At 42.9% G+C, this 27,876-nt stretch overlaps 1 protein-coding gene across 1 annotated transcript in view; it reads right to left on the bottom strand.

The window, feature by feature from the left end:
• Window positions 1-99: 99 nt before the first annotated feature.
• Window positions 100-27,876, bottom strand: part of pkd1a (polycystic kidney disease 1a) — a 65,341-nt gene continuing 37,564 nt past the window's right edge. The window contains exons 20-56 of the mRNA XM_017416971.3: window positions 26,207-26,401; window positions 25,816-26,115; window positions 25,267-25,709; window positions 24,054-24,204; window positions 21,927-22,079; window positions 21,129-21,269; window positions 20,014-20,329; window positions 19,715-19,931; window positions 18,769-18,928; window positions 18,508-18,660; window positions 18,258-18,402; window positions 17,246-17,575; window positions 17,020-17,108; window positions 16,127-16,442; window positions 15,396-15,567; window positions 14,184-14,448; window positions 13,905-14,100; window positions 13,611-13,781; window positions 13,381-13,524; window positions 13,094-13,304; window positions 12,056-12,182; window positions 11,848-11,958; window positions 11,712-11,761; window positions 11,233-11,453; window positions 10,352-10,430; window positions 10,147-10,262; window positions 8,250-8,452; window positions 6,847-7,041; window positions 6,618-6,757; window positions 6,207-6,319; window positions 5,965-6,046; window positions 5,700-5,825; window positions 4,992-5,163; window positions 4,611-4,901; window positions 3,786-3,920; window positions 2,378-2,704; window positions 100-2,050 (exon numbers count right to left, since the gene is read on the bottom strand). Of these exons, the coding sequence (XP_017272460.1) occupies window positions 1,196-2,050; window positions 2,378-2,704; window positions 3,786-3,920; window positions 4,611-4,901; window positions 4,992-5,163; window positions 5,700-5,825; window positions 5,965-6,046; window positions 6,207-6,319; window positions 6,618-6,757; window positions 6,847-7,041; window positions 8,250-8,452; window positions 10,147-10,262; window positions 10,352-10,430; window positions 11,233-11,453; window positions 11,712-11,761; window positions 11,848-11,958; window positions 12,056-12,182; window positions 13,094-13,304; window positions 13,381-13,524; window positions 13,611-13,781; window positions 13,905-14,100; window positions 14,184-14,448; window positions 15,396-15,567; window positions 16,127-16,442; window positions 17,020-17,108; window positions 17,246-17,575; window positions 18,258-18,402; window positions 18,508-18,660; window positions 18,769-18,928; window positions 19,715-19,931; window positions 20,014-20,329; window positions 21,129-21,269; window positions 21,927-22,079; window positions 24,054-24,204; window positions 25,267-25,709; window positions 25,816-26,115; window positions 26,207-26,401 (7,611 nt within the window). The 3' untranslated portion in view covers window positions 100-1,195. The remainder of the gene's footprint in view (window positions 2,051-2,377; window positions 2,705-3,785; window positions 3,921-4,610; window positions 4,902-4,991; window positions 5,164-5,699; window positions 5,826-5,964; window positions 6,047-6,206; window positions 6,320-6,617; window positions 6,758-6,846; window positions 7,042-8,249; window positions 8,453-10,146; window positions 10,263-10,351; window positions 10,431-11,232; window positions 11,454-11,711; window positions 11,762-11,847; window positions 11,959-12,055; window positions 12,183-13,093; window positions 13,305-13,380; window positions 13,525-13,610; window positions 13,782-13,904; window positions 14,101-14,183; window positions 14,449-15,395; window positions 15,568-16,126; window positions 16,443-17,019; window positions 17,109-17,245; window positions 17,576-18,257; window positions 18,403-18,507; window positions 18,661-18,768; window positions 18,929-19,714; window positions 19,932-20,013; window positions 20,330-21,128; window positions 21,270-21,926; window positions 22,080-24,053; window positions 24,205-25,266; window positions 25,710-25,815; window positions 26,116-26,206; window positions 26,402-27,876) is intronic.

Here is a 27,876-nt window from a genome sequence, read left to right as displayed (position 1 = left end):
CTGAGATTTGCCCACTGGGACGCAGGAAGTGCGCATGTTGAAAAGACAACAAAAAGCAGACAAAAGTATAAACAAATGCTTCAACAACAACGCCGGTAATACAGACAGGAAGGTCTCTTTAGTGTAGCAGTACTGATACATAAATATGGTGCTCGACATCAGCTTCATTAGAGAATAAAGTGCAAGTACAAAATGAACGAATGAATCTTTAAGATGCATAAATGAAGCGGAAAGCTTTGGCCAACGCTGATGGTTAAAATACAGTATGAGTGAAGCTTCCTCTTTAGGTTTAAGCTTATTACTTTACCTCATTTCAAATTAACCTACATCAGAACAAAAGTGCTTTTTATAATAAAAACATTTAGGAAAGATGGGATTCAGGTTAGCTTCATGTTGGATGAACTCATACAAATATTCAGTCACGTTTCAGTAAAATCACTCAGAAATCCTCGATTACTTCCGTCCTTCGGTCCCGTCTGTTTCGTCGCCACGTTCTACACCTTCCTGTCACAACTTTCCTTCGTTCCTCCGTTTTCGGTCTCCTTACATTTCCATCTATCAGCACCCTGAAGAAGTGGCTGCTGGAATCCCAACAGCAGAATATGTGCGAATACGTTTTCCTCTTGTACCTCTGCAGGCTGAAGCATGCAACACGTTTCCATTCGCTGATATGTATCTACAGTGTTATATACATGAGTATATGGTGTGTCTGCAGGAAACTTTGGGTTCATTTAGGACTGGGAGAAGCCACAACTGACCAAAATATAATAATATAACAATATGTAGACAACTTAAGTAAGAAATCAACTTAGTTTTTTTTTTTCAAATATACAGAAATACTGATTGCATTAGTCTGTTTCAGTTCATATTTGGTGAGCACGTTTCTGTGCTCCTGTCAACAGCGTCACATGACCTCCAGGGTCACACTCGGGACAAGAAGACTTATTAGTTTCACTGAGTTTACTTAACCAGCTTATTCTGAACCTAGTGACCGGCACTAGAGAGCTGAGTTTGGGTTCTGGACAGATAACTGCTTAGAAATGTTTCATTTCCTTCAACAACCTGTTGGATTCACGCTTTCCTTCCTTCTCCCGGGTTTAGAGAGGAGCATCCGGGGACAAAACCAGCTGTCCCTGTCCTCCTCTCGTCCTTAACCCCAACGTTTCACGCCACCTTTCACTTCCTTTTGTCCCGTCTACGTCGGGTGCACCTTGTTTTTGAGGGGTGGGGGTTTCCGTTTCCTCTTGCGTGTGGGGATGGTGGTGGTGTGAGCTGGGTGGTTGAACAGACTCGTAGAGGGGAGGGTCTCTCTGTCGGTGGGGGGGTCCCAGTCCCGGGTGATGGGCGTATGGCCGCGGGTGGCGGGAGGTGCACTGACTGATGACTGAGGGAGGGGGGGAGGATCCGAGGCAGGTTTGGGTTTTAAAAAAGGAACGGGTGTGGCGACGGGAGTCTTTTTGAGGTTGGCCGGAGCGCTTCCACATTCTTTTAGGGGTCCACTTTTCTCCATCTTTTTCCCCTTCCTGCCCCTGCAGTGCTTTTCCTTCTCAGTAGTTCGTTCCTTGAAGTCCTTGTCCTCCCCCACCCCCACCCCTTTCAATCTGGCCTCATTCCTCCCCTCCTGACCGCCGTCTCTCTTTTCTCTCCCTCTGGGCCTCCTTTTCCTCTGGACTCGCTCCAGTTTGCACTCCACGTGGTATACATCCTCCGTCGCCATGATGACGCGGTCGAGCTGCTGCAGGAGGGCGTCCAGGGTGGGGAGGAGCCTCCTCAGGGAGGCTTCTGTCTCCGCCCTCTCCCTCCAGCCAGCGCCCCCCGCCACCACCGGGCCCAGGCACAGCCCCACGCTGATCCCCGGGGCTTCCGTCAGGCTGCACGGGCTGGAAGAGGCCGGGCGCCACGAGGCCTCGGAGCCCCCGTCGACGCTGTCCGGGGTGGGCGGGGAGTCTGGACCGTCCAGCGGGGGCAGACACAGAGACTTGCAGTCGCTGGTGGAGGAGGACCGAGACGGAGGCAGCTCCATGCCCTCAAAGCGCACTTTGTGCCGGAACTGAAAGGAGAGAGAAAGATTTGCTACGTGTTTGTGTACAAATAACTTCCTGCTTTCTCATTTTAAGCATACATGTTTGTATGCTTGTTTCTCTGTGTTAGTAAAATATTTCATGAACCACTTGAGATATTTTAATGAAACTCAACTCAATAACCTTGGAGTCTCATGGAGTTTGACCCAAACTCTGACCCTTCTCATTAGGCGATTTTACTTTAAATTTATGTCATGAAAGGCCGCAGGCGATATGCATTTCATCAAAGAGTACTAGGCCTTTATTCTTAATCTAATCTAATCCCATCTGCTGTAGATGGAAGACAGCAGGGTTACCTCTTTGGTTCTGCTCAGTCCCATCCACATTTTGAGCCGTCTGACGAACAGCTCCACCATCTCGTAGTCCTGGAGATCCACCGCTGGGCGGTACAGCTCGGCTCGCGCACGCCGGTAGTTCCTCAGCAACACGCAGACGAGCAGCCACAAGAGCACCAGCCGAATCACGGCGAAGCTTGCGTGGAACACCAGCGAGACGACCGTGCTGGAGGGGCCGGTCATCGTCGTGGCGGGGCGCCACAACAACAGGCCCCTCCCACCGGCGCCCAACAGAGTGCTGCAGGCGGAGATCACACTGCCGTAACCATCCAGCGCCGAGTGGAAGAGCTGCAGAGGAAAAACACGGGAAACCTTTACTCAACTCAGCTTCAAGACGATAAGAATCCAACAGGAATGTCCAAATATTCACCCAGTTTTTAAAACACCTCAAATACAGGCAAAGTCTGGGCAGGTTTTATCTTAGTTCTTTGGTAGTTAATGAAGATACCAAATGTGTGACTGATCCTTTTTCAGCTCAGCATGAAGCTTCATGAGTAACAACCTGAGCTTTTGAAACAGGAGTCACACAAATGAACAAAACAATGGCGGTCGGCTCAAAAAGACTAAAATGATGAACAAACTCTGATCAGGTGGAGCGGCTGTGGATTTTATCCTCTTACAGTTTAAAGATGGGTTTATAGCCTTTTCTCAATAATGGTTAACAATAACATTGTCTTACTAAAAATAAAAAAAAACATGTTCAGCTGAGGAATAAATTAAACTGGTTTTGTTTGTTTTTTTGTCCAACATCCACAGCTGATTCACTTTTTGAGTCAACACACTTCAGGATGGCCGCCACAGCTAAAATGGCAATAACTCGGTCATTTTTGCAGATACTGAATTAAAGTTTGGCGTGGTAGTAGCTGAGAGTCATCCCTAACACGAGATGTTTGGCAGGCGAGGCTTCCTTCAAGGAATGCTGCATTTAAATTAAAGATAAACTCCTTGTTGCTTTTAGATCCAGGTAGCAAACACAATTTAGCCTCAATTATCCTCAAATCCACCTAAATAAAATAACTAATTTAGCAAAGATAAGAGGAATACCATTACAGGAGGTGTTAAATTCAGTTTCAACAACAAAACTTATCTCTATGATAAAATGATGTTAAAATTTACTCCCTCTTGGTGACGTGTTTGACTTAATCTAAATGCTTTTTTCAAAGTTTAAAAAAGATGTTTAGAAGCAAAGTAAAGGCTGCTTTGATATTCCCACCAATGAAGGTGATTCTGTGGCTAAAGTCCAGGTTTATTGTTGAATAAAAAGCGGACATCATGCACGACAGGTGAACAGACGCTGACATTTTGCCTAATGTGTTTGTGTGAGTGAGGATCTGTGAGAAGACGTAAAAGACAAAGAGGAAACTCTGACCAGGTGTCCGGTGTGCGAGTAAACCAGCAGCAGCAGAAGAAGAGCCAGCGCCATTCCCAGCAGCTCCCAGACTGAGCGCCGCAGAGCTCTGCCGAACACCGCCCACTCCCGCAGGAACCGCAACTGGTGGGATGCCTGCGCGGTCCGAGAGGAGAGCAGAAACAAAGTGAGCTTAAAATGTTAAAACCAAGGAAAAACACTTCTTTTAAACTATATGAGCTCTAGATTTTATTTAGAGTCTTGCTAGAGAAATCTCAGAAAGGGATTTTAGTGAATTGTTTACAGTCGGCTGACACTGAATTTACTTTATTAATCTGTAATTATATTACAGTTAGGAAAAAATGCCCCAAACAACAAGATCTGTTTCTACAAAAACAGATCCTATAATAAAAAAGATAATTTATCAGTAGCTTTTATCTGTTGTCACCTAAAAGTGGTTTTCCTTCTTTTTATGTGATTTAGAGAACATTTTGCTGAGTCAGCATTCCTACTATTGTTTTTCTGTTTCTTAGGTTTTTTGCAAGCAAACTACGACCATCATTACTTTGTGCTATTTTAATCTTTCACTTATCAGAATGGAGATGGGTGCATTTACTTTTGGTTTTTGTAACTTTCATACTCTTCAAATTATTTAATTTATTCAAAAGATTGCTCTCTTTGAAATCCACTTCAGAGTAGTTGGCCTATTTTTGTCTTCTTATGCTACTTTTGGCTTTCAGCTTCTCCCATCATCCAGACAGCCTCTTAGCAGAAAATGATAACTTTCCTGTTTTATAAATGCTGAGCCTGAAGGTTCTGCTGACCCAGGTGTGGCTCCTCTCTTACCTTCAGCACCAGGATGAAGAGGAGCAGAGCAGACGTGACGGTGTACAGCTGGCTCTGCCTGGCCAGCGGGCGGAAGTCCGTGAAGGCATCTCGTGGGTTCTTCAGGAACAACTCCCACTGCTGTTTGGCCATGACGGCGCGGCTCAGGTGTAGCCCGCACACAGACGCCGCCAGACACAACTTACAGATCCCCATGAGCCTCCACGCCGTCAGCAGGTACCTGAAGCCCCCTCTGATGAAACCTAGGACCCCTCGGACCAGGAAGTACATCACCAGACCGAGGAGGACGATCTGGAAAACAGGTAACCACAACCACTCAAGAACACAGGAAAAAAAGGGTTTAAATCTCCACGGAGTCAGGTGTCGGGGGTCAGGGGTTACCGTGAGAAGAAGCTGGAGGTCCAGGCCTGTGATTGGCCACAGAGTCAGGACAAAAAGCTCCAAGCTGGACTGAGCGCGCTCAGAAACTGGGAACTCGAACACAAAGGAGACGACAGCCAGCAGGTTTGTGTTAATGTTGTAGAGGGAGAACTCCACGAAAACCACCCGAGTCCTGCAAACACAAACTCTTCAGATTAGGATCTTTTATCAGACTTATGAACGTCAGAAGAAATAAGCAATCCCTGTGACAAGTTGTCAGTCTCTCCCCTCTGGGTATTTGCGAACCTCAAACCAAACGCGGCCCTGTCGGGGTGAAAGACGAGTTTGTGCCATCGGTTCTGCGCAGAAACAATCTCTGAACGCGAGCCCACATTCCTGACAGCATCGGTTTTTATTTTTCACGACTGATTTTACCTCCCTAATAACTGCAAGCTGTGGAGACGACGTGAGCACGTTGGTCCTGTTTTAATAAAATTATTGTGAAATCAAGCGAACATTCAAACTGAGCCCAGTTTCCACTTTCTTCCAGCAGATCTGACTCACGGAAGCTGAATGAATCAGCTTTACTGATACGCTTACCTTAACGTGCATGAAATACAGTAAAAAGAATGAGTAATTTCCTTGTTTATCACAGTAACTCAGAGTTTCCGAGTCAGAAACGTCCAGATTTCCCTGCTGTTTTCCCTCGGGTAGCTTCACGGCGGTTACCTGTGGTCGAGCCAGTGCAGCTGCTGCAGCTGCTGCAGGAAGGAAGAGGCCTCCTTCAGGCTCCTGTTTGACTGCTGATCCACGTCTCCGCTGTTATTCTCCCTCTGCCGACCCAAACGCCACACCCTTGGAAAATAAGTGGGAGGACATGCAACGTTAAAAAAAAAAAAAGAGAGCACACTGGATATGAAACACATGCTGAATCTGAACCAGAAGCAAACCTAACAGCTGATTTTGTAAATCCAGATTTTCAGCCCTTTCTTACCAATCTGCAGAATCAAAAGCAGGAACTTTCTCTGCGTCTTTCGTTGGGGATAAAACCAAATCAAATCCTGGTTGAAAAGAACCTGCAACGAAAAAAAACACATTTCAGTTCTCTAGGTTGATGTTATTAAACGTATGACCCCAGAAATAAGCCATTCTAGAGCGTCGCCTCAATCATTGAGGCCTAACTGAAACTCTGTTAGTTTATGAAGAATAAATAAAGTGTTCGTGTCACATTCTGACCCGGTGTGTGTCGGTTCTGTCGGATCCTCAGAGCGCCGAGCAGAACGTTTCCGGAGTCATCCAGCAGCCGCGGCAGCAGAGACCCGTTCAGCCACATCAACACGTCGTCGCGGCTGAAAGACGAAGAAATCCGTCTCACACACCGATACTAACCCTCAGTTTTATCATAAATTTGAAAGTCGGTATAAAACTCAATAAGCTTATAACACACTTTACTCAATCCTGTTTTTGTTCAAATAAAATAACATGTCAAGGTCGATCCAGCAGCACATGAAAGAAAAATTTAATCAGATAATACAAAAAAAAAAATTACTTCACAGTTTTCATTTTGTGACAGAGCAAATAAACAAACCGACCTTGAAAAGTAAGTCGTTTTAAAAGCAGGACGCGGCGGCGGGTTTGTGTCAGTACCTGCTGACGGTCTGGTACTCGGGTGTGAGAAGGTTCTGTCGCAGCTGAGTCCGCAGCCTCAAACTGTGCGTGTCTTTGGACGAGTCCGAGTAGTTCAGAAGCAGAACGACCAGCAGGAAAAACATGTAAACCAGGAAATTCTGGGAAAACCAAAAGCAAACTTCCTGTCGTCACAAACACCAGACTGAGTTTTAAATGGCGTCTCTTTACGTCGGCGTTTCTCGCTGACCTTCAGCATGGTGTGCAGCATGTGGACCTTGCGGGCCTGCTGTTGGGCTCGGGACAGAGCGAAGCCCTGCGGCGGTCTCACCCTGGTGACCCGCTGCACCACCTGCTCCACCCGGGAGCCCTCCACCAGCATGTCCTGGTCCTCCGGACGCAGCCGACGTACAAACACAGCGAAGTAAAGCGCCTCACACAACACCTGCGAGCAGAAAAAAAACAAAACACTTTCAGATCTCTGATTCAGACTCATCAGCTCCAAGGAAAACCAGGAAACCTTCTTTTTGGACATCAACTTCGCAGCAGGAAGTGAATTTAACAGAAAGAAATGTTGGGTGAGCTCATTTTTCAGCTAACTGTTATGTTCTGTTAAAGCAAAACTGACATCGTTTCTATAAACTTCTATAAGTACCGTATTTTCTGCACTATAGGGCGCACTGGATTATAAGACACACTGTCGTTTTTTGAGAAAATTGAAGGCTTTTAAGTGCGCCTTATAGTCCAGAAAATACGGTAGTTCTTTTTTTAAGGCTCCAACAACAATTAAAACCCTAGCCGTCCTTGAAGGAATGCATATCACCCGCAGCCTTTCATGTCAGCCACTTTTATCTTCATTCAGCAGGTGTGCATGTGTTGAAGCTGAATGCAGATTTCAGTCTTCGTCCAGGTGACCGAGCTCTCACCTCTCAACGCAGACTGAACCGTTTTAAAAGTTAATTTGTTCCCAGTTTAAAAAAATGTTAAATGAGTTGTGTCATGTGTCTCTAGGACAGAAGTAGGAGTTATAAACACTGTTCGTATATTTTCAAATTAAAAGCCTGGCCGTGATTGAAGAGATGCTCATTAAATGACAGAGTTTGAAATTATGATCACTTCATGCTGAGAAATGAGAGATGAAGCCATTCGATCAAACCTGGTAAATAAAGTTATGTGCAATCTTCATGCAATATCTCAGAATATGTGTTGGGAATGACTCTCAGCTACTACCACCCAAAATTTTAGCTCAATATCTGTAAAACTGACTGAAATTCGGCCACATTTGTGTTAGCTAGCAGCCATCTTGAATTGGATTGACTCCAGAAGTAAATCAGGTCCAGACATGCATCCAGTGATTACTTTCTGAAAGTTTCATTTTGTTTATTTTTATATACTATATACCTTTCAACATTTTAAAATCTTAAAACCTGTATAATATTTCTCACTGATGGATTATGTTTTATTATAGAACTGCTGTAATGGTTTATTTGGTTTATTTATTTATAGTAAAGGCAGCTACAGAGACCGCACACAGACAAGAAAATATATTGTCACAAAAATAACAATAAAGCCTCAGATTTAATTAAAGAAACGATGCAAAGTAATGTCCCCATCGCACCGACTGACACCGAGAGTAAAGGTTTGTCCTCTCACCTTAATTGGCTCCAACAGCAAACAGGAGCAGAAGAAACTGGCGGCGCAGGAGATTAACCACATCACGGCCACGGTGTCACTGAAGCCCCGCCCCGCCCAAATGGAGACGCAGCACGCCAGGCCGACCCCGACCCAGCTGCCCCACAGGGCGGCGCGGCCACACCAGGGTGGGAACCGTCGGGGGCGGCACACGTCCGTCACAACTGGGGACAGAAAAAGGACTAAATCATCAGGTAATCCAAAAACTCGAACCTTCCTTTAAAGGAGTGAAGTATGAGTTGTTGGGGGCGATGCTCAGCTACTACCACACCAAAATTTAGCTCAATATCTGCAAAACTGACGGAGTTATAGCCATTTTTGTGTTCTTTGAAGCTAGTTGGCTGCGGCGGACATCTTGGATGGGGTTGACTCCAACAGTTAATCAGTTGTAAATGGACATCGAGTGATTATTTCCTGAAAGTTTAATTAAAAACCGTCCAGTGGTTTGTGAGATATTTTGCTAACAGACGAAGTCGACTCCAAACTTTAAACAATGATTTCTGTTAGCGCCTTAAAATACGTGTCGGGGGACGACTCCCAGCTTTTGTTACACAAAATATCTGTAAAGTACATGCTTTAAAAAGAAGTTCTTTTTATTCTCAAACGATTTCAGTACAAAGAAAATTTACACTTTTCAGTTTTCCTTCAAGATGCGTTTGTTCTTATTAAAACACAACTTTTACCTTTTCTCTGATGACAAAGTAAATGTTGTTTGTTTTTGCTCAAGTACAAATGTAAAAACACTCTGAGAAGTACAATAAAAGCTGCGTCACTGAGCTTCTAGGACTAATCGCGTTATTGGAAAATGAACTGATGACTCATCGCTCTTTTAACGCCATCATTAGACTTCGCTGTTAGCCTAATAAAGATCATAAATCAAACTTTAATTAGTCTGCTCGCTGACTCACTTTTCCCTGAGTCACTCATCAAGCCAAAGAGCAACGAGGAGAAACGGAGGCGTGGGGTGAAAACATTAATTTAAGTGGAAAAAAACCCCCAAAACCACGGCGCCAATTAAGTTCCTAACATCCAGGAGATCAGATTATGTTGCAGCTGCGCTGATACGTGTCAGTCGCTGCAGAGAGATTAATCTGCTCTGGGATCAGATTTACAGCTGCTCGGAACGGTGCGTTTCTGCCTGCGTCTGTTTGTCTTTTACCAAAATATCTCATGAACCGCTGGACGGATTACAATGAGACCCTCAGGATATAATCAATGGATGTATCGCCACAACCGATTAACGTCTGAAATCAATCCGATTCAAGATGGCCGCCACAGCCAACTGATCTCAGGAAACACAAAAGCGTCAATAACTCAGTCATTTTTACAGATATTGTGTTAAAATTTGGTGTAGCTGTAGCTGAGAATGATTCTCAACTCACGCTCCAAGTGCTCCTCACTGGACAAGATCTTTGCTGATTGCTTTAACATTAGTATTTGGAGTCAACCCTGTTTGTCTGTTAGCAAAATATCTCATGAACAACTAGACGGATTTCAATGAAACTTGCAGAAAGTAATCACTGGATGCAGATCTACAGCTGATTAACTTTTGAAGTCAACCAAATTAAAACTGGCTGTCACAGCTGATCAGTTTTAGCTTACACAAAAACAGCTACAACTCAGTCAATTTAACAGATACTGAGCTAAAATTTTGTCCAGTAGAAGCTGAAAGTCATTTTATGAGCGTGACGTGTCACACTACTGCATGAGTTTGAGCACAGAATTACTGTCATTTCCCTACACGAGATGATCTCAGTTTGAAAGTTTGGCATGAAATGCGGCGGGTGATATGTATTTTTTTCCTTTTATTTCTGAAACACTAGGAATTTCCCACAGATGTACAGTTTTACATGCACACCTGTATTTGATGTAAAAGCTGTTTTTGGCGGATCCCTCCTGACAGACTCCAGAGGATGAGGTTCGTTCAGCTTTTGAAGGAGGATCACTTCCGTTTTGTCTCCAAAAATACTCGACCTGAAGCACAAGCCATAAAAACACATCCCTGAATGCTTCAGGTGATTCTGGGGAAATCTTGAGTTAAATTATTCGCGGACAGAACTTACAGGTCGACCATCTCGCTCTCATCTGCCTGAGGAAAGAAGTTCTGTCCGTCCGTCAGGATGTGTTTGATAAGATCCTCATCTGGCAGAAAAACAAAAACCTGATGTCAGTTCTTAAGTTTTGAAATCAAGAAAACTATATTCAAAATATTATTAATACTGTGACACAACTGTTGATAAAAGATGAATATTTCTGGTTATTTTTATCAAGACTGATGATTTAACCAGAAAAAACCTGATTGATAAAATTAACTAAAGCCCTATAAACAGACGTATTTCCCATCTCTTACAGGAAATTAAGTTCAGTTGATTTGTAAACCTGCAGCTGTCCGGTCTTCGTTCAGAAAGTTTTAATATTTAATTTGAGGAATAATATAATAAAATGAGCAGATTACAGCCCAAAGGTCAAAGGTCAACAGCAGCCTTCAGTCCTCTCAAAGAAAAACCAAACTGAAAGCAAACTAATGCAAATCTGCAGGTTTAGGAGTTAATATTGAAAAAAAAAAAGTTTGAAAAGTTAGTGATTTGAGTGATTTTCTTGGCAGAAATAACAGATGAATTCTTCACAAAAAAAAAGAAAAAGACTAAACTCTGAATCTCTTCAGTATTAGGTAACCTCGAAGAGTTTTGTCATAAATGTCAGTTCATTGACAGCTTGTTTAACATGCCAAGATAAAATCTGTGTTTAGGAAACATTTTTCCACCCAGCATGCCAACTATTCTTCACATTTTTTCTTCATCAGAAAAGAAATAAAAACCTTGAACATAACTGCACGGAAGATTTTCTTTCAGTTCTTTGGAGGGCCTTTGATTGCTTTATTAAGGTAAATTTAATGTAGCCCCTCTGGTCCAATCTAACATTGCAGCCTTCGGCTTTCGGTTACCGGACGAGGTGAAATGTTTGCCGCGCTGGTCAGTGCCCTCCTCTTCCTCCTCGGGGCTGAAGGTCATCTCGACACCCAGGTGCCGGCTCCCCTGTCGCCTCTTCAGTTTGGGCATCCCCGCCCCGTGTCCCGCACCCCCCACCACGAACTCATCACTCAGCAGCTCCGGCCAGTCCCTGTCATCCCTCTCGTCCTCGTCCTCCGAGTCCAAACTGTCCTCGCTGAAAAGCACAGAGACAGATGTTATTCAGTCCTCGGTGTCTCTTCTCACAAATCGCGCTCGGATAACCTTGAACAAATTAGTCCTTTTGAGTTTAGAAATATTTGGTGGCAGAAAGGATTCTGTGAATCTCCCAATCTGTTCTTTATCCTTTCTTCGCATGGCTCGTACTCGTTTATTCTCTCCTCTCCTGATAACACCTGACAGCCCTTCACACCTGTTCATATAATCAGAAAACGACCCGGTGACAGGCGTGTACCTGTTGATGGACGGAGACGGCAAATCCACATTCGTCTCCTCCGAGTTTGTCTGAGAAATGGAGACAAACAGATGAAACTTTGCACGCACGGCCGTATAAAACTTTTAAATCTGTCTTTGTTTCCAGAAGCTTCTACCTCTTCATTGAAGGAAAGAAAAGAACTTCTTCCCGTGGAGTTGTCCAGGAAGTCATCGATCTCCACTGACTCCTGATCCACTTGTGGCGGCACCTGCTGCACTGTCACAGACTGATGTCCACACACACACAAAAGCAAAACATTCAGTTTTCTTTTTTTCTTCTGGTAACAGAAACTCGACTGTGCGTTAGTTTTTGTGTGGCTGTACCTTGCTGCGGCTCATTCTGAAGATCGTTAAGGCGAACAGGTAGAGAGGGTAGACGATCAGACAGGTGACCACTCCCGCTGCTACTGTCTCCCCGTTCAGAGAGGAAAACCTGGACACAGCCCTCGGGCTGCAAGAAAATATACCATCACCAAGAGTGACAAAGACCCGTTCAGACTCAGAACTAACATATATGCTGGGCGATCCGATCACAAATATAGATGTAAAAGCACTTATGATGGACTGAGGACACATTCAGAGGCGGTCTGGGATGCATTTAATGAGCAGAAATGTGTCCTGGGACACCTTGAAGGACAACCAGATGTGACACAACAAAAGCAGCAGATTGAACACCTGGATCTTTAATTGCTACTTGTTTCAAACCAACTCAAAAAAACAAAAACCTTTGCTGAATTTAAACACAGCTGCTGCAAATTTCAAATTACACTTGTTGAAGAATTGATACTTTAGGGCCCTAAACATTTTTACAGCTCGAAAGAAAATCCTTTTGTTGGTTTACCAAGAGGCTTTATGGATGAGTTTTCCTCTAAACTGTAGTCACATTGTTTGTTATTAATGTCTCCAGTTTACCATAAATGCTTTCTGTCCTTCAGATTACAAGAATATGAGCTTTCCAGAGAGGTGCTCCATGTATATGCAGCACTAGAGAAACAGCTGATGGCCTACCAGTGAGCCAGCTGCCATTTAAAGAGCTAAAATCTTCATCATCTTTATCGTTGTTGCTCTAAAACCGAGCTCTGTGAAATTATAAACTCATTTAGGCTCTTTTCTTCAACACATATCACATCTGTTATGCTGCATAATTCAGCTCATACAATTTTTTTTGCAATTAACTCTGCAAAGAATGCAACTGGAGATAAATGTGAAAGAAGTTCAGCTCTGAATAGTTTATGTGAGCGACTGCCTTTGTGTTCGCCAGGTGCAAACACTTGCTCTTTCTGCCGATTATTTTTAACCAGATCAGCCAGGAAGCGTGATTAGAACCAGGTCTGAACAGAACCACAGACAGGTAAGACACACCTGTATCTCTTGTCCACCACAATGCTGTACCACAGAGTGTTGGCCAGCAGGAAAAACTGCAGCAACACAGCGCAACATGTGGCTCTCTGCAGGCGGGTGAAGGGGCTGCGGGGGGGTCTCTCCCACAGCGACAGCCACATGTGACTCTCACACAGCGACCGCTGCAGCTCACACCGCAGGAGGCGAGGCAGCTGACGGAGCACTGCCTCTTCTGAGAAAACAGGAAAGACAGAGTGCATCAAACACAGTGAGCTCATCCAGCAGCTGCTGAGACATTTGACACCTACCTGTAGCCTCCACTTCAATCTCCACCCGACCGCCAGTCCTCTCATTATCAACTGACAGCCACTCCTCAACCAGGAAGTAGTAGCTGCTTTCAGTCTGCAGGTCTTTGACCAACACGTACTGCAGCATCCACGCTGGGGACAGACCTTTATCAAGAAACATTATGAGATTTGTCAAAGCAGTTCAACTCTTCGTAGCGACGCGTCTCTATTGCTTGGTCTCCTGTCATCACCTTTATTGTCGTGCCAAATCCGGATTTTCCATATATTGCCCAGGCTGGTGTCTGTGGCGATCTGAAAGATGTCGAGAGCATTGCGTGTGAAAGCTCCTTTGCTGTCGAGGTGACGGTGTCCGCTGCGGCTCTCTCGTCCATACAAACTGATTCCGACATGAGCTGTCGTGCCTGAGTGAACAGAAAGTTAAAGAAAATACTGAAGAGACTAGTCTGAAGATGAGAATATCTTCATTTATAAAACCATAGGATTTGCAGTTGAGGTTTTCTTGGATTTGCACAATCGAGTCCCACCTGCCCCTCGGTTCCAGCCAGTTTTGACTTGGATCTCGTACTTAAAGCTTCCATTCTGGCCGCAGAGAGGAACCACAGCAGCTCGGCGAAGATCCAGCTGGTCCAACTTGTGCAAGATGGCTGCCGCCACAATATAGCTTAGCAGGCCCAGTATGCACACCAACAGCACGATCAGGCTCGGCACACCAGAACGCTCCTAAAGAACGAGGGTAAAGGTTAAAGAACGTGTTTAAGCAGAGAATGAGATGAAATCAGGTGATTTATTCGCGAGACACTGACAGGCATTTTAAAGCTGATGGCGTTGGCCGGTACAAACAGTCCGGCAGCGAACGCCGTGAGGTGCCTGGTGCGGCAAACCGCCCTGCTGAAGGTGGTCTCCGCGAGGGGAACCATGCCGTCCGTCTTCCACTGCTTCTCGGCCTCGTTGAAGTACTGACACAGGGAGGCGAACACCCCGACCTCCAGACGGACGCCAGCAGGCTGAGTTTCAGGGCTGCAGGGCGTACTCACGTTGATAAAGTAATCTAGAGAGGTGTCGTAGAACCTGGGTAAAGCAAGACAGAAGTGACAGTTTTGTCAAAGAGTAGATGAGGACAAAAAAAAAAACAATATAAAGAAAATAAAAGTGAAGAATGTCTGGAAGTTTTAACGCTTTCAAGCACTCTTTTGCACAGACCTTTCTATACAGCTGCAAGCTTCGAGCATGTTTAATACAAACTGTGCCATGGTGGTAGTGCAGCATACACCTCTGACTTACTAATACCCTACAGAAGAGAATATCATGGTCCAATGCAAATACAAATTCTTTGATTTATGGAGTGACTGCAATCCAACATCTTTTTCAAACGAAGCACCTGGAATACTTTCCTGGTTTTACAGAAACAGCTCCTGCAGCCTTATCTGATTTATGAAAAGTATTCTGTGGAAAACGGTTAAAGCGCTTATCACCTTCACAAGAATTTACTCAGATCAGAACTGTGGAAATAAGAGTAGCAACTGCTGACCTTCATCACACCTAAAGCCTGCCAGTCAGTCTTACTACAAACTGCAAATATTAGTGTTTTGAAAAAAAATGCACATAGCTGAAGCTGAGTTTCTGTTGCATGTAGCTTTCTAAGAAAGATGCAGTCAGGTGGTATTTGTTTAATTAGGAAAAACATGCGTGTTGTATCAGTTTGCATAATAAAATTTGCTATTTTCTAGAAAATGTTTGTCTCACAGCTAATCCTGCTAATTCAGAACACTTTTTTTTTACTCTGGTTTAAGGAAAAAGGAGTTGACTGATCATTTTACATTGTTTTAGTTGTTTTCTATAAATACAACTAAATTAAAACTAATATATGTATTTTTTTCTGATTTGATAATGTAAAAAGAAAGAAGCCACACCAAAAAATAAAAAGATCAAAGTTTACAACCACAAACGATATGAGAACAAATGAAGTCTTGATATGAAATGACTCTTGCAGTTCAGTGAATTAACGGGGCTCTTACTCTGGTGACAGGAAGAAGCTGTATTTCTTGTGGTCCTGCCCCCTGGTCATACTGAGACTTATCCGCTTTCTGTCTGTGCAGTTGAACTCGTTGGGTTGTTCGTGGGAATGAAGGTAGGCGGTTACTGACGGCTCCTCTAGGACATTTTCTCTTTTATCCTTTTCACTTACATCTGATAAGAAAAAAGACAAGAAAAATGAGCAGAGGAGGGGGAAAAAATGGAAACGTTCAACAGAAAGAGATGCACAGAAGTACACGTTAATTAAGACAGGAAATAAAGCACTTTTACAGGTGCTACCAAATGGCCAATCCAGGCCATTTATGGTTCACAAATGGAGCTGAGTGAGCTCAATCATCAATAATAAATATGATATACTTGATATTTCTAGCAGTTACAAAATGGCAAACTTGCTCAAAATTCGCACTGTGACTTAAATGGTGGCATTAAAAGCTTGAGAGGTTGATAATTGTCTACCATTTCTGGTAGTATAGCACCATTAGCTCCTATCAGGTACAAAGAAAACAGCATGTAATAGTTCTTTATTGATCTACAGCTGAAAAGTGCTGCTTTAAAATGGCTTGGGCACATAAGGACAGTTTAAGTGAAGGGAAAGAAGACTACTGCTTTTATATTTTCAACCAACCCTTAGTCCTAAACGATTTCTGGAGCAAACAAAAACATGAAAAAACTAAAATAATGAATGCGTTTGAGTCGTTCTGTATGTGCTTGCCTTCTATCGTGGTGAAGTTAAGCCACACAAACAGCCCGGCCTGCTTGTTGCTGTTTCCTGTGCTGACCCTGACGATTACGGAGTCACAGCGGCTGACGTTAACCGCTGCGGCGACGGGGACTCCACCGGCGCCTGGACTCTCGGCGCCCGCTTCTCCGCTGCTGCCGTTGTTAACGGCGACCGTGATGGCCATGCTGTCGTCGAGTCCAGAGATCGGGATGTGGGTGCCGTTTTCTGTGCGGAACTCCATGGATGCCACCTCGGTAGAGACGGCATAGTTGGACACGTAGTTGAAGGGGAAGGGATTGGACTCCACCTGAGGGCATGAAGATGAGCGAAAGGAAATGATAAGAAGGTCCAAGCATGGAAAATATGAAAACAATTAAAAAGCCTTGCATTCCTTTACAGAATGCATATCGCCCTCAACCTTTCATGCCAGAGTTTTAAACTAATAATCATCTTGTGCTGAGGAAAGACTGGAGTCACAGCTGTTTCAGGCAAACCTCCTCATGCTGTACTGTGAGATCTCACTCATCTGTTAGCCCTCAGATTATATCTTGGGGATGACTCTCAGTTTAGTTCACCATCTGTAAAATTGGCCGAGTTTTAGCCATCTTTGTGTTGGCTAAGGTTGATAAGCTGCAGCGACCATCTTAAACTATAAGTTGTAGATGCACATCCAGTGATTACTTTCTGAGTTTTGCTAAAATCTGTCCATTGGTCCATAAGATATTTTGCTGACATCACAGACAGACAAATACACACACTCAGACATGAGAGGATGTAACACAATGCTGCTGAGTTATTGAAAAGAGTCGAAAGAGACTGTTCAAACTTTTAACTTTCTACTTAACTGCTGAGTGGTTTCCATAGTTTTTGCTTTTTGATGTTACCTGAAAAAGTAGCTGCATGATGCTGCTTCCTGCAGCCGCTCTGCCAAGACTTTTGTTGAAAGCTCGGGGGATGGAGAACCGCTGGCATTCTGCCGCCACAGAGAGAGAAGAGAGAGCTGAAACACTCCCATCCTGCACACTTTCTTCCAACTCAGCTTTATAAACTTCTAATAGAGTCACTCGATCAAACTTTCACCCACGGAGGCTTCCACATTAAATACACAACCTGGACTGTTGTTGCCGTGGTAGCAGAGCAGACTCTGGGGGTCGGCCAGTTTTCCCGTGGCGGCGATCTCAGGACCCCCGAGCACGAGCGGCTCCTCGTTGAGGACACGGGCGTGCATGAGGATCAGCATGAGGACCGAGGACAGGCTGTAGGCCTTAGCTGCCACGTGCAGGGACTGTGGCTCCAGCGAGGGGGGAGAGGGTTCCAACAGGATGTTTCCATGCTCCGCAGAAGAAGAAGAGGCGAAGAAGGTGGAGGAAGGTGGATCCATGTAGGCAGACTGGAAGTTTAAGTGGGAGGCTGACTGGCTGACCTGATGGATCAGATCACCTGAAGGAAGAAAATATGAGACAGATAAAGAACATTTCCAGCAGATTTCAACCTGAAAATTAGTTTTGCTTAAATTTGTAATAAAATTATATCTGCTATGGTTGTAATCAACAACAGTGAGACTCAAAATAATGAAAGGCCCGAATTCCTTGAAGGAATACGTATCGCCGGTTACCTTTCATGTAGGTTTAAATTAAAATCATCTTTTGCTACAAGGGACAGAGTTAAAGTTGTTTTGGTCAAACCCTCTAAATGGCGTTGAGCACCATCTCATGCTATATTGAGAAATCGCGTAAAATGTGTTGCTCAATAATGCTCAGCTACAACAGATTTCAGCTCAATATCTGTAAAACCGGCTGAGTTAAAGCCATTTCTGTGTTTCCTATTATCAGCTGGCTGTAGTGAAATTAGGTGGCTCCAAAAGTTAATTAGTTGTCCATCCAGTAATTATTTTCTAAAAGTTTCATTAAAATCCATCCACTGGTGCATGAGATATTCTGCTAACACAAACAAGCACACACATTTAGACAAGAGAAAAACATTATTATTTTTTATTATTGAGCCTTTTGTTTTTTGCAGCAGGCAATAATTATACCCTGAAAGCTGTTCACTGAAACGTTGTCCTGAAAGATAAAATCTCTCAGAGACGACGACCACTGCTTGTTTTTTCTTTCTTTCTTACCCATGATGTTCAGGATGTTGTCGGCGATTTCAGTCGGGGTGACGGTGCCCTGCTTGGTGTCCGTCTGCAGAATCTCCAACATGGACTCCAGCTTGTTGAGAGTGCTGTTCTGACACTCCTCACAGATGAAATCTCGACTCACGGCCTGAAGCGCACACACACACACACACACACACACACACATACTGTCACATGTGGTCTTTTGTTTAGATGATCTGATGTTTTCTGGCCTCCCTCTCATCCTGCTCACCGTGCACTGTGCCAAGGCAGCAGAGGTCTGCTGGATGTCGCTGACAGTCTTCAGGTCCAGAGCGGTCAGAGCTCTGGTGATGTTGCTACGAACTTTGACCCTGTAGTTGCGCTCATCTTGGGACACCCGCAATGACTGCCTGCTCTGCTCATACTGGAGGACGGTAAGCACAAATGTAAATACTGCAAGTCTGATCTACTATCAGATTATTGGTTCTTGGATGATAAATGCATTCATGTTGGGGGGCTAGGGGTCTCCTACCTCATTCAGGACTGTAATAAGAGCCAGAGATAACTCCCTGACCCTCTGGGAGTCTCCCTGCTCCAACAGCTTTTTGAGCTCGGTGTCCGTCAGCTCAGACAGCCAGTGAGGAAGACTGCTGTACTCAGGAGGTGGATCTGGCAGCACAACCTCAATGGTCCTGGAAAAACAAACAAAAAAAACAAACAAACACAAATATAAATTTGTTTCTGAGAGATTTTGGCAAAAAGACTTGCAACCTTGGCAGTCACTGGCTGAAGCAATCAAACGCCAACTGAAATAGCAGAAAGGCAACACAAACAACGACAAAAATAGTTTTATTTTCACTTGTTTAGAACTCCATTTTTTTTAATCTCTTGTAACAATTATGGCAAAAGTTTGTTCTTAGTTATTTCAATTTTTTATGTCTGGAGATCATCCCACCCGTTTGGTGTTTTCAACAAACCACAGCAGAGTCCAGACCCAAACTACTGGTTTGAAGCCTAAAACCGTGAATCACCCCAAAACCTAAAGGCATCCTCTTAAATTGCAAATTTAGGAAATATTTTGTTAAACAAATTCAGATGAGAGCAGTGGTATTTAAAGATTTTAGTAAAAAAAAAAAGTAAATTTAAAACCAAAATGAGTTAGCCAAGTGCAACTGAAAAAGTTGGGACATTGTGGAAATTGTGAATAAAAACTGGATGCACTGTTTGGTTTTCTGACTTTTTGATAAAATCCCCACTACAACAGGACAGTTTTATAATGTAAAACTTGAATCCTCTCTGATGCCTTTGTCCAGAAAACTAAGAAGTCAGTATCTGAATAACAACTTTAGGAAATCTATCAGTTTTGTGGGGAAAAATGGCTGCTGTAGCTTGTAGTATTACAAAAACAAATTCAGGAGGACTCAGTCTGGTTACATTTGCCTCATTGCTAATTAGGTGTACAAAGAAAAGTTAGTTACTTGTTAAGAGCGAGGCTGGCGGCTCCCTGGTGGTCCTCCACTGTGATGGAAACAGCGACGCGGTGTCGGGCAGAGCTGAAGCCCGGTGGCAGGAAGGCCGAGTGCTCCGGGCGGTTGCCTTTGTAAACACAGAAGTCCTCGCAGTAGTCCTCTCTGCAGCGCGTCACCAGCAGGCTGTACAGGAAGGGCGTCTCTGACACTCCCAGATCGCTGTAACCTGCAGAGTAAATATGGCGACACAATGAAGATCGGAAATCCATTAAAAATAATTCAAGTTTGAGAAAATCTCCCTCCCCTACCTGAGCAGTTGAAGTGAACCTGGTCCAGCAGGGTCCGCATCCTCCAGCCGTCTCCGTCCCCGGTCAACACTCCCACCTCGCCCGGCCCCGTCAGGTGACACTCCCCACCTTCAGGGGGCGTGTTGTGGTGCAGCGTGATGGAGGCGGCGCCTTCGCCATCCAAACTGCTGTCAGTCACGTGCAGGGTGAAGATGTAGGACTCGTTCTTACTCAGGACGCCCTGCCGCAGCACCAGATTCATGCTGTCACTTCCGGTGGTGGTGGAGGACGAGTCCAGGACCAGAGTCTCGTTGTTCAGCGTCATGGCGCTCCAGCGCTGATGAACAGCGACAGAAAAATATGTTAATGGTTTAAAGAAACATTTATAAACTTCATCTAAGAACATAAAGCTTCTAAAATCAGTGAAATCTAAAATCATTTACAGATTTACAGACGCAGATGAAGTTGTACTTTTTTGTTAAAGAAAGAAAAAAAACCTCATTGAGATCATTTGAAACTGAAAAGTAATAATAAGAAAAATTAATACTGAAAATCAGCCATTGTTTTTGAATTGTGGTTAAACAGAATTATTAGAAAATGTATTATATAAGTTGAGCCTTAAACTTTCCCCCTGATTTCAAGTAACTTCTTAAATGCTTTAGAATAATAAATAGCATACAGACAATAAAGACAGTCTGATCTCTTAGAATAAAGGCAAATTGAATTAATGCAAAAACTAAAAAAGTCAAAGTATTGATTATGTAGGATGACTGTGAAGATAAAAGAATGTCAGAATTATCCTGTAACAGAATGAACCGTTAATACTGCATGCAGGCAGTGTTGCATGTATACATGTTCAGCTACTTTAGTGTTTCAGCTTTGAAATGGTTTCCTTATGTTAACATCTTCTCTCTGGCTCCACTTGTGCAATGACCTCATTCATCTCACACCCACACACACAACTGCTCAAAAATCCCAAGAAAGAGTTGAGCAACAAGGAAAGAAGTTGGAACAGACGAAGAAAAAGGAGAAGGACGGGGAAATGTTGACTTCATGTTGCTTCTGAGGCACAGATAGCCGGGTGTACACACGTTGTGTGCTTGTGCCCCTGGTTTTAGGTGTGTGTGTGTGTTTACCCCTCGGTGAAAGCCCTGGCAGTTGGTACAGGTTCCTCTGAGGAAGACATACGAGTTCTGGCTGACCTCGTAAATGGACTGGGCCTTACAGGACACACACTCCAGATACACCATGGGAATGTGGCCGCTCTGAACGAGCACCTGGCAGAAAAACACACATCTCCATCATGAACAGCTCAGAACGTGGATGAAAGAGTTAATCTGTAACTCTTAAATTTATAACCACATAGTACAGAAGACATCAGGCAGGAAAAATGTTGAATTTTACTATTCATAATTGCTTTTGGCTTTTATCTACTGCTCTGCTTCTTTCAGCTAGCCTTCTGTTACATTTAGCAGCCCTTTAGTCACTATTAGCAAGCATTTTGCTACTTTTAGCTACTTACTTTCAGCTACCTTTCTGCTGTTTCTAAGCAGACTTTTGCAACCTTTACCTTTTAAAAAGTCTTTTGATACTTTTAGCTTTTAGCTGGTGCTTCAGCTTTTAGTAAGCCTTAAAAACTTTTAGTTTCTAACCAGCCATTTGATACTTTTTGCTACATGTAGGATTTACCAACTTTTGGCTTTTAGCTAGCATTTTGATTCTTTTAGCTTTTAGACAGTGTGCTCTGCTTCTTTCAGCTTTAACGACCCAGTTTCAGCTTCTTCAAAAAACGTCAGAAAGTCATTCCATGCTCAGCGTTAACACTACGTTTTTACAGAAAATTAAATTTCTCTACAATGAATGATGCATTTGAAGATGATGATTATTTACATGTACGGTACAATAATAAAAGTGCAGGAGTTTTGTCCACTTACAGTCTGTGTGGTGGACTCTGGAGCCATGACGTCTTTGCTGATGGTCAGTTTGAACGTGTACTCGACGCCCGCTTCCAGCTCAGAGCCAGAGATTCCCAGAACGGGACCGCTGGAGCCGAGGCCAAAGTTCAGACTGGAGCAGTGCTCTGGTCCCTGGGAACAAATATCACAGGGGTCTTTTTTTATTAGGTTTATTTAAATGCAAACACTGTTTGGCATCAGGGCAGTGGTTCGAGCTGCTGCCTCACAGCAAGAAGGTTGCAGGTTAAAAACAAACAAACTCTGCTGCAAACGTTCTGTGTAGAGTTTGTGATCTCCCAGTGCATGCATGGGTTTCCTTCAGGTACTACGGTTTTCTCCCACAGACCAAAAACACTAGGATTGAGTGAGAGTGAATGGTTGTTTATCTTGTTTGTCTCTTGTTCACCCTGCCTTGTGCCCACTGACCACTAGAGATGAGATGTTTAGCATCAGGCAGCACTTTTATTGTTGCTGTCATGGTCAGGCACAAAGACGGAACCAAAAATGAGTAAAAAAAAAAGCAGCAAAAATCCAAAGCAAAACTTTGAAAGACACTCAGAAAGCCTGAAGAAATATTGACCAAACTTTGATTGATTGGAAGCAAAATACTGTATAGAGGAATAAGTGGTTTGTATAAGTGTTTCTGCCTAAGAGAAAAGCCTTCTCACGGTTTAATTTCAAACTGTATCCTCTTTCCTTTTATCGGCTGCGTGTGAATGTGTGACATTGTTGATGTGGACTCTGTAATTGTCAGGGTGGGGAGCTAAACTCTAGCTGTGGAATGCTGAGTTTATCTCTAAACGGACACATAACCCTTCAGACTACAACACACACACATTTATACACTTTGGGTGCTTTCATTGATAAGATTTATCCACCATTTCATTTAAACTTGACCTATAAGTAATTTTCTTTTTTAAAAAAAGTTTAAAAATGAAAAATCTCCAGCTTCTGAAAATATTTCGGTTCTTGTGTGAACATCTCAAACATGGACACACCCTTCACATTAGGACTGACATTTTGGTCTTTCAATGCCCCAACAGAATGTGTTGCAGCCACACCAATAAAGCGGTGAGCGTGGAAAAATGATAAATCAACACACACCCTTTCACAGTCAACATTTAAGAGACAGACTGTTCTGAAATTTTACTTTTGCCACAGAAACACCGCCAAGCTGAGTTTTTTTTCTACAAATTCCTTTAAATAATCATCTCAGCCATGTAAAAACAAATAAATACATTTGCTTTGACATTTTCACTTCTTTTGGGGTTTTTTCAACTCAAACAACAATAAGAAAACAGCAAAAAGAGTACCGCCAATAGTAAATAATTGTCAAAGAAATCAAAATCCAAAGCATGAATTCCGTCAAACAATCCTGAATATATGTGTCTGTTAAGAATATACGTGATTGTGGTGGGTTGAAAGGTCAATATAATTGATAACTTTATACAGAATTATAGACCAGTATTTATAGACCAGTATTTGGACAGTAGCAGCTGAATTTTTAGTACAAAAGGACATTGTATACAGAGTTAGTTTTGCAGTATTTATGGACAGTAGCAGCATAATTTGTAGTGCAAAATAGACACTGTGTGTGGGTAAACAGCAAACGTGATATAGACCAGACAAAAATAGTCACTAGTGTCATATAGTTATTATTTAAACTGGCAGAGTACATTAATTAACAATATTGTCAATCAGTAGCCGCAGAATGTGTGGTGGGCTCATATTACGGGTACATGTTAGGGTTTAGACGGATGTCAAGCAGGAGCAGAGACAAGGTTTTAACAAAGGGGTCACCTGCGACCTTGACCTTGAAATCAATAGGGATCATCCTCGACCCATGAGGTGCCCAGCTGTGCAGTTTGCCATTTTTACATTAAAGGGTTATCAATTCAGAACTCTGACAAGAAATTTGTCAATTTAGCTACTAGTTGTCCTTATTATGGCAGAGTTTTATTTAAAGGTATTTAATAAAAACTACATTTACATACAAATATATTGCCTAAAGAACTGTTTAACTTCATTTTGTGTTTCCTTTTTTGACGGTCCACCTACATGACAGACCAGACAGGCCGAAGCAGCTTTTTTGCCACCCGTCTTTACCTTGGAAGTACTTTGACACTCCCAGTGGTAGTGAAGAAGAGCCTGACTGTCGGGGTCCATGTTGGGGTCGTAGGACTGCTCCGCGCTGAGCTGCAGGTCCTGCGTCCTCGACCACACCCGGTGAGTCCCTCCTTCAATGATGGGCTTCAGCCTGACAGGTAAATCAGATTCATTTTTTAAATTTTTAAATAAGTTAGAGGTTTGCTACTGTAGAGACACAAATGTCGAAGCAATAAGCAGTGCAATGGTAACTCTAAATCTGATATCCTGATATCTTCCTGAGATGTCCTGAGGAAGTTTTTACCCTTTTCATTCAGAGTTATGAGTTTACTATTAGAATATCACTGCAACAAGCAATTGTGTTATTCCTTGTCATTTTAGGTTATAAAACAGTACTTTTGTCATGTGTTATGGATGCAGTTTGTGTAGGTCATCAAGCCAAATTTGGCCTGTGTTATTGTTTTTCTTCATTATTCTTTTCTGTTTGGTAAAAAATCTCTCAGTATAAAAGAGAAAAGAGTTACAGAGACAGGTTTTGCTCTGGTTCTCACTGTTTTTCTTTGTCTAGAAAATGCAAATAATAAACGGAAACGTTGTTCAGATCGTTTGAAAAGGGGTTTCTGTGGAAAAGTATAAACAATTAATATCTTACCCGTTATAGATAGCTCCTTAGACAGCCTCAGTTTGGATAAAGAGTTTAATTATGACAAAACTGACAAGCTAATGGCTAGTCCAAGAACATTTCCAGTCTCAATCTGATGATGATTCACGTAAAACGCTGTTATGAACCTGTGTAACTTCATCATTAGATGGTTGTTCTGGTAGATCTATAATGATATTCCTGCCATTTGTGCTTGCAAATGATCATTAAAATTGATAAAAATACCCACATAATGCAACCCTGCCACCAGTGTAAAGGCTTATAGAATAGAGTTTGAATGAATGTTTATGAAATGTTTTAAACTGCAGTGGTTTTAGGACAACAGCAATTGACTAGTTGTTGGACTAGTTGTTAGCCCGTCACCCAGTTTGAACTAAACTCTACTTCTCCAGACTGAAGTTGCCTAACGAACTACAACATGTAAGTTATTAAAAGTTTATAACCTTGCCACAGAACTCCATCTCAAATGATCTGAAGAATTGGTTTAAATAAATGTGTGGGAGGTAAAGTTTCTTAAAAACGTGTCAAAATGCTTTTTTTTTTCCAACTTACTTTGCAGCCATGACACTGAGCTGGAGACAGGCAGCCTTCCTTAGCGGAACACCTTCGTAGGACATAGAAAACACTAAGCTGTAGGTCCCTGCTGCCAAAGCCATCTTTGGTAACAGCAGCTGCAGGTGGCGCACATCCACCTCCGGCGGCAGATGAACTTCTCTGCCAGGAGGAACGTGAGGCGGCTTCGATCCAGGGGGCAAAGCGTTGTCCACCATTATTTCATCACCACAGGAGGATGCTGAGAATATCTGCCAAAGGTACTGAGCGCCGTATCGAATACAACCTTTCAGATCCACGCTGGCCTCCACCAAAGTGGACTGAGAGCGCCAGATGACCAGGCGGGTCTGAGCCACGTTGACTTCCGGCTCCTCGCATTCCAAAACACGGATGTTTACCTCCACCTGAGCTACAACCCAGCTCACCAGGTTACTGCAGTTTACCTGGAAGGAAAAACAGACAAGCTGGTGAAGCCAAAAAAAAAACCTTCCACTCACAGCACCAGTGAAGTTAACTTATTTAAAGTATCAGTAAATTTCATGCACATACTTGGACCAGGTAGTGTCCTGGGTGTCTGTACTCATAATCAACACTAGTGGTGTTGGTGAGAACTGGTGTTGTGCCATCGCCGAAGTCCCACAGGCACTCCACATGATTAGATTTGGGCGTGACAGATGCCATCAGGGTGACCATCTTGTTGATGAAAGTGTCCTGCGGCACTGCATACAGGCTGGCAGACCTCAGAAGGTTCTGCACCAGTATGTGCTTGGTGATGTTCTGACTGTGAACGTTGTTGAAAGCCGTCAGATAGATGATCAACAGGCCTGGTTCTTCCGGTGTAAAAGCCACCTGAGAAGATGATACATCAACAGTCCGATAACTAATACTGTTACAGGTATATGCATCTCAAACTAACAAAGGTGTTAGTAAGTAACCAGACCTCTACAGCCACGGCTGATGTCTTGTGGTGGCGCAGATCAAAGTTCCACAGGAAACTAACAGGTTTGCCTGTCAGGATGTTGGCTACAAACGATCTCGTTACTCCCACGGGGATCGCTGGTCTGATTCCCTGGATGGAAAGTCCACTCACCGGCTCCATCACCTCCACATGGAAATATAGCTTCTTGGAACTCACCTGGATAGTCATTTTGAAACATGAATCTGTTAGATAAATTTAGTTTTAATAAGTTTCACTACACAGAGGAAAAAGCATTAGGTTTCACCTCATTATTCTCTAATCAATTTTTGTTTTTTAAGTGGTGTGCACTGAAGGTTTAACGATGTGAGCTGCTTTTCTTCCTCCGATCTCAGTGTGAAACTCAGGTGTGAGTGGGCTCAGGTGGAGCTGAGTGACTAAGCTCATATAAGCTGAACTGCAGCTGGAATACAGATGAGAGCAGATTGCAGCAGCAGGAAACGGAAACAAAAATCTGTTCCAAGGCCAGCCTTCAGTCTGTACAGGAAATCACGAAACAATCACATCCTGCCGCATCTGATCCCAATTTTATTCAAATGTTTCCAAACCCATTTATCAACGACAAACCACAAGTTTTATTACGTCTGTGTCTGACCAGTGCACATGGGTTATCCTGCTCCTTATAGTATTACGTTAATAATGTAATTTCAGTTTGAAGCTTAGCCAAACACTATTGTCCCTCTAAAACTTTATAAACAAATTAACTCTCAGCCACTACAATACCAAGTTTTAGCTCAATATCTATGAAACTGCCTTGAGTTATAGTCATTTTGTGTTGCTAAAGTCATTTGGCTGCAGCAGCCATCTTAAATTAGATTGATTCTAAAAGTTAATAGGTTGCAGATGTACATCCAATAATTACTTTCTGAGTGATTGCTTTTATTACTTTCTCTGTCTGAATAATCTAGGGCACATTTACAGACTGGGATCCCTTAAAGCATTTACACTTTTACTGCCTTCAAACCGTTACCCTCAGGTAGGAGGTATCAATCCCGAGCCCTGACAAAAAATAGGACAAAACAGTCCTTCACACCAGCAGCAATTAGTTCCTTAAACAAATATGACAAAGATAAACTTGTTTTTACTTGAATTCTTCTGCTCATCAGGCCTGAGCAGTAAAAACCCTTCAAATTTGTTTAAAAATATGTTTTTTTTAAATTAATTTATAGTTCTAGAGGGCGACAGTTGATGTCTAGTCTGTTGTTTGAGTGTTGTCTTCATGTTTTATCCTACCTGGAACACAACTGTGTTTTCATCTTTATTTTCTTGTGTTTGTATGGAGATAATCATGCTTCAAATCTGGTTTTTATGAGCATGTCATATAATAATAATAATAATAATAATAATAATAATAATAATAATAATCAATCCAATTTATACCGCACTTTTCATTAACAAAAATCTCAAAGTGCTATGTCCAATTATTAATCTGTGTCCAGTCACAGATTAATAATTTCTCTATGGGGACAACAAAAAGCCTATAATATTCATATTCTAGAGATTCATTAAAATTAGTTTCCTAGTTCATGAGATATTTTGCTAAAAGACAGACAAGGTGGACTCAGTTAATGCCAGAATTTTAAATAAAGCTCTTCTGGGATCTGTTAGTGCTCCAATTATGTGTTCGGGATGCA

This window comes from Kryptolebias marmoratus, linkage group LG3, assembly GCF_001649575.2.
Source record: "Kryptolebias marmoratus isolate JLee-2015 linkage group LG3, ASM164957v2, whole genome shotgun sequence".
Lineage (NCBI taxonomy): Eukaryota > Metazoa > Chordata > Actinopteri > Cyprinodontiformes > Rivulidae > Kryptolebias > Kryptolebias marmoratus.
Note: the sequence above shows the minus strand (reverse complement) of the source record. Positions and strands in the feature narration are given on the sequence as shown.